General features: G+C 40.0%; 1 protein-coding gene across 3 annotated transcripts in view; it reads left to right on the forward strand.

Annotated features, from left to right (window-relative positions):
* FNBP1L (formin binding protein 1 like) overlaps window positions 1-13,439 on the forward strand; it is a 75,846-nt gene extending 62,407 nt beyond the window's left edge. For 2 of the 3 annotated variants that reach the window (XM_063135921.1, XM_063135901.1), the window contains 5 exons: window positions 4,654-4,763; window positions 5,973-6,105; window positions 6,573-6,667; window positions 8,909-9,057; window positions 9,449-13,439. In XM_063135921.1, the coding sequence (XP_062991991.1) occupies window positions 4,654-4,763; window positions 5,973-6,105; window positions 6,573-6,667; window positions 8,909-9,057; window positions 9,449-9,627 (666 nt within the window). In that variant the 3' untranslated portion in view covers window positions 9,628-13,439. The remainder of the gene's footprint in view (window positions 1-4,653; window positions 4,764-5,972; window positions 6,106-6,572; window positions 6,668-8,908; window positions 9,058-9,448) is intronic. The other variant, XM_063135912.1, reaches the window with a different exon arrangement.
* The last annotated feature ends 2,232 nt before the right edge of the window (window positions 13,440-15,671 follow it).

Raw genomic sequence — 15,671 nt, forward strand, 5'->3', positions numbered from 1 at the left:
CCCTTCCACTGCTGGCACATCTCCCATTCCCCACCCCCAGCTGTGTCCCCCAATCCGCTCCGTGTCTCCTCCCTCCCTATCCCCATGGTGTCTTCCAGCCACTCCCCGCCATGTCTCCTAGCTCCACCACCCTGGCTCATGGGAGGTCATAGAACGTCCTAGCGCTCATTCAAAACTTAAAAATCTACTTTTAAGCAAAGCGTATGACGTTACTACTGATTTGAAAAAAATAGTTAGAGATTTTAGAGGAAGACGAACTTAATAGGCTTTATTATTTCACAGCCCTTTGAAACAGCTTCCTAAGCAGATGGCAAACCATAAACATACAGAAACCTTTGTGTTCCTGTTGAGCCTGTAATTACTGATTGGTGCTATAGTTAACTTATTAAATCATTAATCACATGTGCTCAAGTAGGTGGATCTGTGAGTCTTTCCTTTGTAAAAGCTTGTTTATGGCTCAGAACTTGCTAATTATGGTTCCAACCAGCCAGTGTTGCACGTAATAGAAGCTGCTTGTATTCACTGTATTAGAAGCAATACTAGGAGCTTATGGATAGGTAAAGTAAACTCAAGCTTTTAAACATTTCCTTTAGATGTGCATGGTTATTTCAAGCTACATTTGTATTTGGCAAATTTGAGCTGGAGAACACTAAAGGAATTGAGATGGTCTGATTCTAGTGAATTTGAAATGTAATTTTTCTATGTATACCAAACTGAAAGAGACAAGAGTATAGGTGACTTCTGATTCATAAACTGCATGCATCCTTCTCCTTTTGATGTGTCCTGTAGCAAGGAGACAGAATAAATTGTCTTGAATGTGCTTGCAGAGATACAAGCTATAGTATTCTTTTGACTGAAGATTTCTCAAGGTCATACAAATGGTCTAAACGAGATAAATCAGTGTTGCCTTTCAAATTAGAGTTGGATAACAAAGGGATCTATTTGAATAACAGACTGGGTTAATTCCAAGTTACTCCGTGCATTAGAGCCTGCCTTTTTAAGTAAATGGATTTAACCTAGTAGGGCTTAAATTAGCCTTAAACATCTGGCTTTCTGGTGTAGAAGAAGCAAAGACTTTAAAAGAGTAGTTTTCCGTCTTTGGATTATTCCCATGACCCTTTCTCTCATGTTTGGAATTGAACAAGTAATAGGGGTAAATAAAATGTGTGTAAATTTCACAGTCAAGAAGTTTATAAATTCTGCCTTGGCTTACTAGCCAGCTGTGAATTGGGGTCACCACTGACCTCTCTCCTCTGCCAGAAAACATGAGGCAGAAGGGGAGGTCTTGTATCCAGCCGCCTTCTCTAATTCAACATGGTGAGAAGTCCCCTGCCAGAGAAAAGAGGATTTCTCATATTTGACTGAGATTTGAGGCTAGCAAAGCTGCTTCTGTCTGCTCACAAATTTAGCATGATATATGAGCCGAGAGTTCAGGAGCAGTTTTCACACGTTGTGCTGAACAGGAGCCCTCACCCCTGGCAAGTGGGTTTGTGGAGGTCAGTTAACAGGATAAGAGTTCTACACAGGCAGGGAATAAATGAATTTGTAATGTATGCTTAATTTGTAGAATGTTTTATGGTCGTCAGTGTATCTCACCAGGTTGCCCTTTTAAAGTTCATTTACAAAATGGGAGTATTCGGTAAACCACAATTGGACAAAATGTGAACTTGTGAGATGGAGTATTTGGCTGGAGTAGTTCTTTGCTAAGTGCAGCTAGCAAATTGCAAGCCAGTCTTGGGAATGCCTGCTCATTCCTCGCAGCCCCTCCCTGGCACAAATACCCCCTCTTCCATAATCACAGTTAAACAGTTTCTCAGCAAAGATAGTAACTATGATTAAGCCTAACCCTTATCACAAGATGTGAATCCCATTTTTAAACTGACATTTCCAATTCTAGGTTAAGCGATTCCCAATGGATTTAACTGTAGTTAACATGCTGCCAGTTTAACTGCTTCACCACTATTAAGTGGGAGGGATAGTTTGCTCTGGAGAGGGAGCACACATCCCTGAGGCGGACTACCGGTTTGCTAATTGCAGTTAGCAGGGAGCCAGCCTTTTGCATGTATCCTGCAGCAAATGGTTAAATGAATTCAAGCCATCTCCAGGAATTATTTCTCCCACAAAGAATTTCCAGAATTGTAAGAATTAGAATGAATCTCTGCTGATCTGGTTGAGTATCTTGCCATGAGACAGGAATCCCTGCAATTAATATACATGGGTCAGGGATGCATGAGGATGCTTTTAATAAGATTTTGTTTAAATGTAACTCCCAAAATCTGCTCCAGAGATTCCTCCAACTCTCCAGAGCCTATTTTGAGGCAAGGAAGAAAGGAATCACCCCACCCTTCTCATTCTACTGATGGAAGCTGTTCTGTAAGCAGGAGGAGCTAATTGGATTCCAACCAATACCTTTTTTTAAAAAAAACTGTTCTTAGTCCTTCTAACTTTTCTTCAAAGCCTTCCAATTTTTTCCTTGGTTCCCAAGCTTCTTATTAGGTTCTGCCAGTGCAGTTCTGCCTGTCTTTGGTACCAGTATGGTTCTTCTACCTTCAGCCTCAGATCAGATCCCTATCCCACCCCATTTGCTGCCTTGTCCTAAGCATACTCTGATGGAGCATCGTAGCTCAGTGCATTTTCCTGTGACCCTAGTGGTTACTATTTTGGAGTAACTGCCCTACTTTCTAATGATGTGTTCTAACATTTGATTACTTGTGTTGCTGTACTATGAACTACTTCGATTTGCACACATGCTTGCTAATGATACAATCAAATCAGGATATATGGAACTTAGCACTTTACACGAGGCAATGAAAATTGTGTGTTGTTAAATCTTAGTTTTGATAACTTGCTTATCAAAGATCTTACAACTACCAAGAGTCTTGTAGCACCTTAAAAACCAGCAGATTCTTCATGGCATATCTTTTCTGGGGTAAGCACCTCCTTTATCAGAATCAGTTGTGTGTGCTACAAGAGGTGAACATGGGCTACGTTTTTAGAATTCATCATTAAAAGAATTAGCCATGTTCACGGCTCACATTAAAACAGGTGTTCACAACATTTAGGGCCCATGGGCACATTTCAAGATTTGAGAAACTGTCATGGGCACCACCACAAAATGGCTCCCGCAGGGGCATGACCAGTCACAAAGACAAGTACAAGGCAGAGTTTGGGTCTGAGCTCCAAATATCAAATTACATATTTGACCTCATATAGCACAAAATTCCAGGGAAAAATTGATGATCCTCTGAGAAACACACACACACACACACACCCCTCCCAGCGAGAAGATGCACTCTCTGTCACTCTCAGCATCAACCTAAACAAGATCTATAGTGTGTGTGTATGACGCCCCCCCCCCCCATCTTACCAAGTAGCGGTAAGGTCTCTTTTTCTTTTTCCTCTCCTGTTCTTCTTTTTACAGGAAGTTTGCGGGGGTGCAAAGCATTGGCTTCCAATCACCCTGTTCTCTTCCTTTCCTTTCCATTCCATTCCATGGGGCTCAGAGGCATTCTGGAGAAAGGAAAGGAATGCAGCAAGGCCTGCTACTGGCCAAGCTAAAAAAGAAGAAGACATATTTTTAAAAAAACCCAGGAGGGGTAAGGGACTTCTGTAGGCACAGAAGGATGTGTCTGGAAGTGCAGCGGTACCTACGGGCACCGTGTTGCAGACCCCAGCACTAAACTATGTTTTGCCACACAGGTGGGCAACTTGTGGCCCTCTAGATGTTTGGGCCTATATCTCCCATCAAGCATAACCAATGGTTAGGGATCATGGAAGTTGTAGACCAAGACATCTCGGAGGGCCACAAGTTGCCTACCCCTGTTTTAGCATGATATGCCTCAGGCTCATGCACTCCCCCTCCCCAACACATGGCTGGGAGGAGGATTTTGGGAGCTTTCGCTTCCACTTTCAGTTAACCACAGTTGGCTGTGTTATCTGGACCTGGAATTCAGGTTGATTCTAGCTGTGTTTAGTTTCAACAAGTCGGTTTCAGAAACCGTGTTTTGAAATTTGTTTGTTTGAAACCGACCAGAGTTTGTGTTAACCATGATTTGTTAGACCAAAATAAAAAATCAGACAGAAAAGCTCCCAAAGTCTTCGCTGTGTGGGAGGAAGAAATGGGACAAGAACGCAAAACTCATTGTGACTCATGCACATCATGCTGAAATATAGTTTAGTGTGACATACGAATGCGCCCTGTTTATTCCACAATTGTTTCATGTTAAGGTGGACTGTTCACCATAATATCCAGTTGCTTTTCAGTAGTGTTGCTGGTTAAGCCAACTATTCCCTCATTTAGGTATTTGGAGGTTTCCTTTCTAAATGTTGAATGTTGAATTAATTATACTGTTTCAACACAGCAACAATGATGGGGGCTGGAAGAAAGGCCGGGGGGGCTGCATGCAGTCCACATGTTGGTAACCTATGATCTGTGATATAATGAAACTCGCAGACTGAGCAATGGTAATCAAGATGGCAATTCAATATGAAATATGTATTTTTCTGTAGCCATGATTTACAGAATTGTGGGTGGGTGTGTCCTTTTCTGCTACTTCATTCAGTGAGGAGGTGCTATTGGCTGTATGTGAGCTGCCAGTAGAAATCACCAGTGGATAGCTGCATTTTCTGAGGTTGTATTTCACTTGGTTTCAGGGCCCAGTGCAAGAAGACTTCAGCCACCTGCCACCAGAACAAAGGCGGAAGAAACTACAGCAGCGGATTGATGAACTTAACAGAGAACTACAGAAAGAAACAGATCAAAAGTAATTATTTTTTGCTCTTCTATTTTTTGATTTCTTGACCTTACTCTTGCTTCTCATTTCCTGGGCATCACTAATTTTAAGACTACGCTACTTCAAACATCCATTTGTCTTTAGATTTTTTGAATGTTGCTCATCAGCCCTTCCAATTTTTTATAGCTTTGGCCATCTCCTCCTGTGTATTAGCAACACAGTTTGTTCTCTCTGTCTCTCTCTTCTCTCCATCCCCAACCTCTCCCATAAAGATGTGTGGAGATGGTATGGTAGAAGACAGGCTGTTGAGACTCATTTGTTTTTTCCTTGCAACAGTTAACTATTTTATCATTCTTGTGTCAGAAAACCATTAGTGGTTGGCTCCCTAGACCAGTTGAGTGGGATTCAACCTGCGCTAGTGTGGGTTGCACACTTACTGGGTGATCAGGTGTGTAGCTTGGGGATCCATTACTGTCATTAGAGGCTCTGTGGCTTGGAGTGCCTTTTACCAGCTTTGGCTGTTGTCCCAGCTAGGACTGTATCTGGATGTGAATATCCTACCTTCAGTGATTCATGCTCTGGTAGCCTTTTGATTTGATTATTGTAATGTGTTGTATATGGGGCTGCCTTTGAAGATGGTCTGGAGATTTTACCTAGTGCAAAATATGACTGCAAGAATTCTAATTCTATTATCATATTATACCAGTTCTCCCTTGCTTGCACTGGCTCCCAATTAATTTCTGGGCTCAATTCAAAGTGCTGGTTTCAACGTATAAAGCTCTACATGGCTTGGGACCTTGATATCTAATAGAATGCTTCCTGTACTTCATCCAAAGAAGCCCTTCTTCAAGTGCCTCCTCATTCTGAGGCTCAGAGGGTGTCAATAAGAGAGAGGGGATTTTTGGTGATGGCTTCCCCTGGTCTGGAATGCTTCCCCAAAGGAAGCTCACACTGCTATTGTTTGGGGCCAGGCTGAGACCATTCTGATTTTTAAATATTTTAGTGTATATGTGTTTTATTATGGTAGTCCCTGCAATGTGGATTTATCTCCTATACATGATATTGTATTTTATGCTGTGTTAGCACATTTATTAGTTTTATATTATTATTTTTAACTGTGATTTTTTTGTAACGTCATTATTATTGTTTAACACTTACAGAAATGTATTTATGAGGTGTTTAACAAATTCAAGTAAATAAATTGTGTGACTAATAATTCATTATGCATTTTTCCTATAGAGATGCACTCATCAAAATGAAAGATGTGTATGAGAAAAATCCACAAATGGGCGATCCAAGCAGTCTTCAGCCGAAATTGGCTGAGACTATGAACAACATGGACCGTCTCCGAATGGAAATTCACAAGAATGAGGTTAAAATCTGTTACAATGTTCATTGGGTGGTGTTTCAGAAGAGGGCTGGTACAGGTTTTCAAAGACCCTTAGACAAAGCATCCTCCCAAATTCCAAAAGAGTATTTATATGAATGAGGAAATTATTATGTTAAATGGTGCATTTACAGGAATATATTGGATCATCTCAATTACCAAAATAAACTGGGAGACTTCCAGAAGAGTTAGATTAGCAAGTTCAAATAATTTGAAGAGCTCTTTACGTAATGGTGGCATTGAGTCTTGGTAGCAGTTCTCAGAAAATACATCTGAACAGGACTGTGTTTTAAGAACAGTTCAAGACATGTATTTGTTTTGTCTAGAAATTTTGAGGGTTCAGGAGTTTCAAATTACTGTGACTATCTAAGTTTGAGTTTGGCCTAAACATTTGTTTGAATACTGGTGCCAAGTGGACTACCTCTCTCACTCTGTCCTCACTCTCTGTCTAGGCCTGGCTTTCTGAAGTTGAAGGTAAAGTAGCAGCAAGAGGAGACCGAAGACACAGCAGCGACATCAACCATCTTGTAACCCAAGGAAGAGAGAGGTCATTCCGTTAAACTATTTTTTTACGAAAGTGCCTTGCGTTTATATTGTAGGTTTCTAAAACAATTGTCACTGTGTCCACCTGTAATCTGAGTAATCAAAAAGCCTACCCATCCCCCACACCCCAAACCCCTAAAAACTCTCCCGTATGGTTCTGTGTTCTGTCCATGTTTCGAGTTTATTTCACGATCATCTAGGTACCGCAGTTGAAATTACTTCTTTATATGAAAAGTGTTGTGCTTCTTAGAACAGAAAAAAGCATGTGTTATTGCAGGTAAGTAAGGAACACCTCTTCCGGTATTGTCTTCGTCCATCTCTCATTCATTTTTTTCTTTTGTGTGTATGCCCTTTTCTTTCCATAAGCCTTCCTCTCCTACTTCTCCCAAACTGAGATTTGGCAATTGAAGACAAATCTCCCCCACACATACCCCATGCCATAGGAGGTATCAAAAAAGGGACAGGAATTTTTTTTCAGCATGTGATCTCAGTTTGGAGAAAGAAATGCCTAAAGTTTGCTAACTCTTTTGTTCCGCTCACCTGTTTTTTTACTACACTTTCTGCATTATGCGTGTGTTGGCACATTTTCACCTTGTATATGGTTTTAATGATAACACTGTATTTCTCAGTTGATTGATTTTACACGTTGGGGCTATTTACATGTAACGACAGCAAATAATGGGCTAATTAGGGTGAATATTTAAAATGGCTGTGGAATGCGCCTGGTATATGCCATGGCAAGTCATGGGTTAATTAATGTACAAGTTGCCACTATTACATGCAAACTACCGTATTTCTTCGGTTCTAAGATGCACTTTTCCCCATATAAACATCTCTAAAAACGGGGTGCGTCTTAGAATCGCGGGTGCGTTTATTATTTCTTAGAATCAAAGCTTTTTTCTGTTGGTGGTACTGAAATTAGTGTGCGTCTTACAATTGATGGCGTCTTAGAATCGAAGAAATACGGCAGGTCATATTGTAAACAGTTTTATATAAAATTTTAAGAGGAGCAGTATATATTTAAATAAACCAAAAATAAATATCTATTATGATTAGTGGTGTCCTTAGAAGGAAGAAATGTTAAATACATAACAAATCGTGGCTGCTGTTGAAGAATTCAGAGGACTGTGTGGGCATCACATTTTGAGGGGATGTTAGCATCACTTGCTAACATCCCCTCAAAATTTCTACCCCAAATGCTTTCAGCCAATTTCAGTTTGCTCCCAGTCCTCCCACCCACCCTGGATCAGCTTTCGATCATGTTCTTTTTCGCTTCTCTTAAGGAACAAAGATATGCAGGTCTTCATTATGTTGCAGTTAATATTCAGGGAGGGGGGAGTGAGACCTTTTGTGGGCCCAGCAAAGATCCAGGTTTGCTTATTCAGGTAGCTGCTCTGGAAAATTAAAACCCAGATGTGCATGATGTGCCTTTTTAAAGGCAGTAGAAAGCAGAGGAGGGGGACCTTGAACATGTTTTTTTGGTCTAGACAAAGCAGGCCGTGAAGACTGTGAATTGATTTAGCAAAAACGTGCATGCAGTTATCTTCTTCGCTCTCACAGCCATGCATGGCTGGGGAGGAGGGCAGAAGAGGAAGTGAAAGCGGTGGCATCGTCCTATTTTAATAGAGTGAATTTAAAGGACCATTTTAATGTTCCGGAGATTTTGACATGCTAGGCAGATGGAATCAGAAGGTTAGGGTTAGGGGTCATCCAACGATCGCCCCTGTGCATCCACATAACACACAGGGGATCCCGGGACAACCAGGCACAACCCCTCCATTTTTGCGGGATAACTAGTCTCCCAGCCTCACTCTTGTGCAACTGCCCTGCTGCTTCCCAAAAAAAATATGGCGGCCTGCTTCCTAGGTTTGCTTCCTCCCCAGATGTCGTGCACCGCGTGTGAATCCAGGGGGAGGATCTTGTGATCAGCATATTGCGAGATCCTCCCCCCTCCCTCCCTCCCTCTTCACCCGTAGGTGTAGACACGCCCAGAGTTGTCTAACCACGGGCCTGCTTATATTTTGCCTGCATAAGAGTTCAGCGTGTGCCTGTATTTTTCTGTAACACAACTGAAGTATGTATGTAGGCTTTGCCAACCATGGTTGTCTTGACAAATATGTGACTGGAAATCAGGTCTGCAAATATTCTGAGGTGTTTTTTTGTTTTGTTTTTAACATATGGGAAGTTCTTGGGATTTTTAGTTTGAGGAGTATAAAGATTTTCTGTTTTAACTATTGCATTATAGCCCAGAGGGGAGCTACACTGATGATGCAAACCAAGAAGTTCGAAGCCCACCACAGCAACATGGTCCCCATAATGAATTTGATGATGAATTTGAAGATGATGATCCTTTGCCAGCTATAGGACACTGTAAAGCTATTTATCCATTTGATGGTAAGGTTAACTTAAAGTAGACTTACGTACACGTGTGTGTATATATAATCACCTAAATATAATTGTCTGCGTATAAACTATTCTAGCAGCTGGCTTAGGTTCTGGGAAATCATGCCATTAATCATTTTTGTTTAACGGCAGAATAATACTTCTGCATTGTAACAAAACAAATATGTTAGATTAGAAAAACAGTCATTGGCATGCATTCAGCTTTACTACAAGAGACCAGATTTTTGTCTCCTGGCGTACATTAGGAACATATGTTCCATTGCACAGATTTGATGTTTCCTCATGTGAATGGAAAATGAGTGCTGAGAAAGAGAAGTTGCTTTCAATCCTGCCAGAGCTATGACAATTTTTTTCTTTTTGGGTATCCACATTTTTTCCCTAGGTCACAATGAAGGTACCCTAGCAATGAAAGAAGGGGAGGTTCTGTACATTATAGAAGAAGATAAAGGGGATGGATGGACAAGAGCTCGGAGGCAGAATGGAGAAGAAGGATATGTGCCAACTTCCTACATAGATGTAACTCTAGAGAAAAGCAGTAAAGGTGCAGTAACCTATATCTAACTTCCAGTCCATCAGCTTACCAGGGAACATTCTGTAATGAGTACTGAAGCACACAAACTGGATGGAATAGCGTTAGAGCATTTAGGAGACTTTTCAATCTATCATTCACCATGTGAGCCCAGCCTGAGATGTCAGTACTGAAACTGGAAGAACGTCCTCATTTCAATTAGTTTGTTCTACAGCTCTGGCCAGTGCCATGTCTGTCTGTCTGCTCTTTCTGCCATTATCTGCTTGACACCTTTTCAAGTATTCTCTTACAATCAATGGTCAGGTCACCATATTTTATTGGTTTTCTTAATTTTAATTTTTGTAAAGCCTTCTACTTGCTTGGAGATATTTTAAATGGATGTTAATTTTTTTAGAATGCATGTTTTATCACATTAGTGTATATCATCCCTAGGCAGTCCTTCCTTCACCAAACAAGAACCTCTTCAAATGTCCAAATAAAAAGTAAACTCAGTTAATTGAAACTGGCTGTTCCAGAGAAGTGGGCAAGCAGATCAACCTTTATTTTCATCTTCTGAACAAAAGCCCCTCTTCCCAGTTCCCCTGCCCATTACTGCATCATACATATTTTTAAAAAGCAACTTGCCATCTAGTGCAATGAGCTCTAGTTCAGAAAACAAAAGAAAACTTTCTGCTGCTGGTGTGCAAGCCGTTGCCTACATGTAATGGGATTTGGGGTGGGGATGCATGGCAATTAATGTTTACAAACATCTTTGTTCTGTAAATATTTTTGCAGCTTTTAGTTTGGAAATCAGATCTGTACTTTCCTGCTCACAGAAATGATAAATTTAGAAAGTAATTTGGGGAAAGTGCACAGCAAATCGCAGGGCATTCGACAGGCTCACAAGTGAGCGGATCTGTCCCTTTGTGATTTCTTTCTGCTCGTTAGGGACCTTTATGTGAATTAGAAATGATTGTTTCTACTTGGAACTGTTGTCAAGGTGTTTTTTCTTCTTCTAAAATGCAACTGATGAGCCCCCTTTCTCTTGCACCAACATTCTTGAAAAATCTCTCCTGGAAAAAGTCTCTTCCAGAAGTGCAGAGGAAGTTGCATCCAAATGACACGTGCACCCTGGTCTCCCATAATTGTGGACCACCCCATTCATTCCTGTAGATGGAACAGATTTGCATACACAAGGGAGTGTGAATGCAGATCAGCTCCCTTCGTTAAAATAAATGAGTAACCTGTTGTGAACAGAGGATCTCTGTGTGCACACTGAAGCTCCCTTGCCTGGATCAGCAAACAGGGACAAGGTGTTAAGTGTGTGGGAGGATGTGACTTTAATCAGAAAGTTCAAAATGCTTCTACCTTTGCTAGAATCTGTACATTTTCACTTGAGCGGGAGGAAGAACCTGAAAGCAAAGTTGCACTAATTTGCTACTGAATGAACTGCTCTCTGGAAAGTGCGGTGTGGTGAAAGCTTGAAAAGACTCCGTGCCATTTTCTATGCATAGGGGGATTTATCCTCTAGCCATTTGAGCTGAGTGGTTTTTTTAAAATGAGTACACTTCTCTCTTTTTAGAGGCTTCTGGTAATTCTGTTCTTCTCTTTTTTCCTCTTGGACTGCAGGTTCCTGAAGCGGGTTTCTGAGAAAATGGGCGAGATGTTGAAGGAGGTTACATGCAGCTGCTTTTGGGGGGAGGGTGTTAGGCCCAGCAAGATGGGGAAAAGCCAGTTGCATGAAGGCATGCAGGCATACATTTCTCACTAACATCAGCATTTCTGTGTGTGTTCAAAATTGTTGTGGTAAACTAAAGTTCCATTCCAACAGAACCAAACCACCCAATCTGAAACGCATCTTTTTCATAAGTTCTGAAAAATCCTACTCGCTGTTCACCAGTTGCACTGTATATTGGCTGTTTCAGCTGCCTCATTTTCCATGCCCATTTTAAACTGGCATTCAATCAAAACCATGTGATTGACAGTCTCTGCCTGTGCCACCTCCATGCTCGCCCTAACCTTCTCTTGCATGTCTAGGTATGTGTCAGGCATGCCTGCCTAATGTTTTGTGTCTCCATAGCTCTTCCTCCTCTCTGCATTTGTAGCAAATCCACTTTATGTGTATCTCCAGCACTAAAGTTTTTATTTCAGTACCCATTTATGCTGCTATAACTTTTTTTCCCTCCTTCATTGCGACCATTGTTACATTCCAATTCTTTGGCGTTATAACTGATGTGAACTTAACATACTCATTTTGAGTTGGGGAAAGAAATACATCTCCGCACTAGGCAACTGCAGCCCATCTTCAGCACCTCAATAACTTCTCATGAGCACTGAAAACCTAGGATAACAGCACAGATTTTCCACTTCAAGACAAAATGACTGTTTCCAGAAGTCAAGTGCTTGCCATTTCAGATGCTGCCTTAAACTCTCGAGTGCCTAAATCTGTTGATTGCCAACACTACCACTTCAGTATCCCACAAAGGGCTTTGGGTCTCAGCTCCTTCTGACCTCCTGAATCTTTCTACAATACTGCAGCTGCTGGTAGCCATGGTAGATGTTTTCTAGAGCTCTGCCATAACACGATACATGGTGCATTGCAAACTTTATGAATCAAAAACTAAATACATGTATCAGTTTTTCATTTTATGTCTCATGAATGTTTTTAATAGGATTTTTTATGGAGCCTTTTTTCATTGATTGTCTCTTTATTTTTATTTTTTTGCGTTGGCGGGTGGGGGAAGACTCCAGTTTCTAATTAACTGCAGTGCTAGTCTGTTTCCAAGTGATGCTTCATTGTAAGGACCAGTTGAAAATTGGAGTGATACTTTGTAATGATCTATGTGCACTTTTACTTGTAAACATCGAGATTTGGAAATGTTTATACATGTAAATATAGTTGTCTGCAGCACCCCATATTGCTCATGTTTTGTCTGCCATTTGTGGATTCTGTTAATGAAATCATCCAACATCTAAACTAATTAGGGTAATCTTAGTATATGGGAAGTAGGAAGGGAGGGAGGAAGGGAAGGAATCAGTTAAGTTTAGCTTCATTAAACCAGCTTTTTGCTGTTTGTGGTAATATTTAAAACAATCTGCTTTTCTAGGGATGAGGGTTGAAGCAATATTTGGACACAGCAGTGCTGGATTCCTTTAGGAATTTTTTTTCAGTGTTATTAGCAATTGTACTACCAGTAAAACTAAATCTGTGTGATTATTGTGTGGAAGTTTTCTTCCTTTTATTATTAAGTGTGCCACTATTACACAGATGACATAGTGTATTTACATTGGAGGTGGTTAAACACTAAAGGTTAGATTTTTTGGATATTGTAAACAGGGTTATTTATATAATGTGACCTTACTCATTACTGACAGAACTACATGAAATAGCTATTTGTTTTTTGTTTTTTTTTAAAAAAAGAACAACCTAGTGTTGTTGTTTTTATTATTTCAAAGTTATATATAAAGACAAAATGTTCTCAATATTTCGGCAATGAGCCCTGTGGATTTTGCCTAATAACCTCGTGGGCTTCTTTCAACACTTATAGTAAAGGACTAACTTCTTAAATGCTACTGTTTTTCTAGGAACAGGATTTGTTTCCTCAGGAGAAGATTTTCTTTCTGTGGTATAATGAAACCTTTATGAGGGTTATTAAATATAAGGGGAGGAAAAAAATCTTTGTACTTGCACAGTTAGCTAAAATCATTATTCTGAAATTTTGAACATGATGAATTGTCTGTCTTAAAACTTTTTAATCTTTTGTGCACGTCTTGATTTTTAAATGTTTAAATGCTTTGTTAAAAAATAGTGGTTCTCTTGAGAATATTTTCATGGAATTAAACAACCTTTTCATGGCCCTGATAATTTCCTCGTTGTCTTCTGTTGCAGGCAAAGGAATAGGTGGGCTTAGGTCTTCTTCTTTTTTTAACATCAATACAATCAAATTGGGGGAGGAGAGCAATGATAGTATCAAAGACAAAGGATCACGTTTTTCTGATTGTTAATGGGTCTAGTACAGAAAAACAAATGTAGTCCTTAGTGCCAGATATAATCCCTGGAGTTAATTAAGCAATTTGAACAACAACAGGTTTGTGGCACCTTAAAGACTAACAAATTTATTCTGGCATAAGCTTTTGTGGACACTGTCCACTTCATCAGATGTTAACCTCAAATTGGCAGATTTATATACAAATGCTAGTGTGTTTATGTGTGGGGTGTGGGTGTAAGGATGTTAACTGTGTTGTAAGAAGGAATTGAAATGCAAAAAAACTACTGATAACGATGATTAGTTTAACAGTTGCTAGTCACAAAAATGTTTAGGGTGCGAACACAGATGGATTGCATATGTAGTGTGATTTTTTTTAAAAAAAAACCTTGCTCTTATTCAAACCATAGGAGAGAGAATTGTATCTCTAGATGAATTGTACTTCAGCAATTTCATCTGTCTTTGAAATGCATTTGTTCAAGATTGGCACCTTAAGCATTCTGAGAGGCTGGAATGTTTCCCCACTGAACATTATAGATCTGTAGAGAACATGCAAGCAATTTGTTTACATGATCACTCACTTCGCAATTAATAAACCTTAGTTCAACTCCACTTTAAATGTCTTTGCACGCTGTAAGAGTCAGTCATAAGGTGAAATGATTCACCTTAAATTAACTTTTATATACACCAGAGCCTTTGATAATCATAGGCAAGTTGCGATGTAACAAATAAGCAGCATTGTTCTATCTGGTATGCAGAAGTAGATGGAGTACAGCATTCCCTGAAAAATGCAAGTGAATGATTGATGGCCTGAAAAAGTTAGCAAAGGGGGAAGGATGAAACAGCTTGGAACCATTCATTGTGGCTTCTTTGCCATTCCACATATGGAACTGCACATGAATTGGAGTTTGGGAAGGTGTTCCAAAGCTTTGGAACACCTCCCTAAGAGATCAGGCTCACTTTAATCAGTGATGCCTGCACAAATGCCAAAGGGTAGGGCCAGAGTCTACCTACTCAATTCTCTTTTGACACCTTTAGAGTAGGTGCAGAAGGATCCTTCTCCAATTGAACCTTTTATTTTTTTAAAGTTCTCCTTCAATCCCTCTCCCCCACAATTTTCTTAACATGTTCTTTTTTTATAATGGCCTCTTTATTTCTATTTTCTTCTAATCTGCACATTTGTGGCTCAATGAGTCTCATGCAAAATGTACCTAAATTGTAGGGCTGAAGTCAAACAGGCACAATTGTTGTCTCTTGTTAGAGTAGTCCTCCTTTTTCTGCTGGATTCACAATCCAGACTGCATCGTTTATGCACCGGCTATAGATTTCTATTCTCAAAAAACGGGAGTGGTGCAAAAAAATAAATAAATTATATTTTTCAATGAGGAAGCTGTAGATTAAGATACCCCTTGTTGATTGAAAGGACTGTGCTTGGAACTGTTGATTGCTGTCACATCTATTAGGCCATAGATGTGACAGCAAGCAGAAAGGCCTGCCATTGTTCTATTATACTAATTAAAACAGAAGGTTCACATTTTCCAGCTGCTTGGTCAGATCAATAACCATGTGCAGCAGGCCATGGTAGATTTAAGTGCCTTTTATTAACTTTGCTTGTTTGGTCTATCTTGGGGTTCATGTCATGCTCACGGTTGTGAGTTCCCGAGTACAAACAAGAAGATAGATGTGTTTCTTTTCCCTAGTCACTGGTGGATTATTTTAGTTATTGTTGGAAAATTTGGAAGGAAAAATGTCATGTTGTATCTCTTTTATTCCAAACTAATATGTTCAGTTTTTACAATTACATAAAGGGTTGCAACTTCTCAGTTGCCAACGGTAAAAACAGCAAACGTCTGCATGCTTACAGAAATTGAATGATTAAAACAAAAGAAAAAACACTGCAGCATGAAACGATTGCAGAAAAAAACTATTTTAGCTGTGAGTTAGCAACAATATCTGCTTATCAGGCTGGGTGATTAGAGGCTGCATTGTTTCATAATAATCCGGGAAAGCCTCATTCATCTCTGAGTGTTCTATTCCATTGTCTTAATTCTGTTGTGAAGCCTACATGGACAGAGGGCCAAGAACAGAGAGATTCAGGATGGTTAGGTCGA

The sequence above is a fragment of the Elgaria multicarinata genome, chromosome 1 (genome assembly GCF_023053635.1).
Source record: "Elgaria multicarinata webbii isolate HBS135686 ecotype San Diego chromosome 1, rElgMul1.1.pri, whole genome shotgun sequence".
Classification (NCBI taxonomy): Eukaryota; Metazoa; Chordata; class Lepidosauria; order Squamata; family Anguidae; genus Elgaria; species Elgaria multicarinata.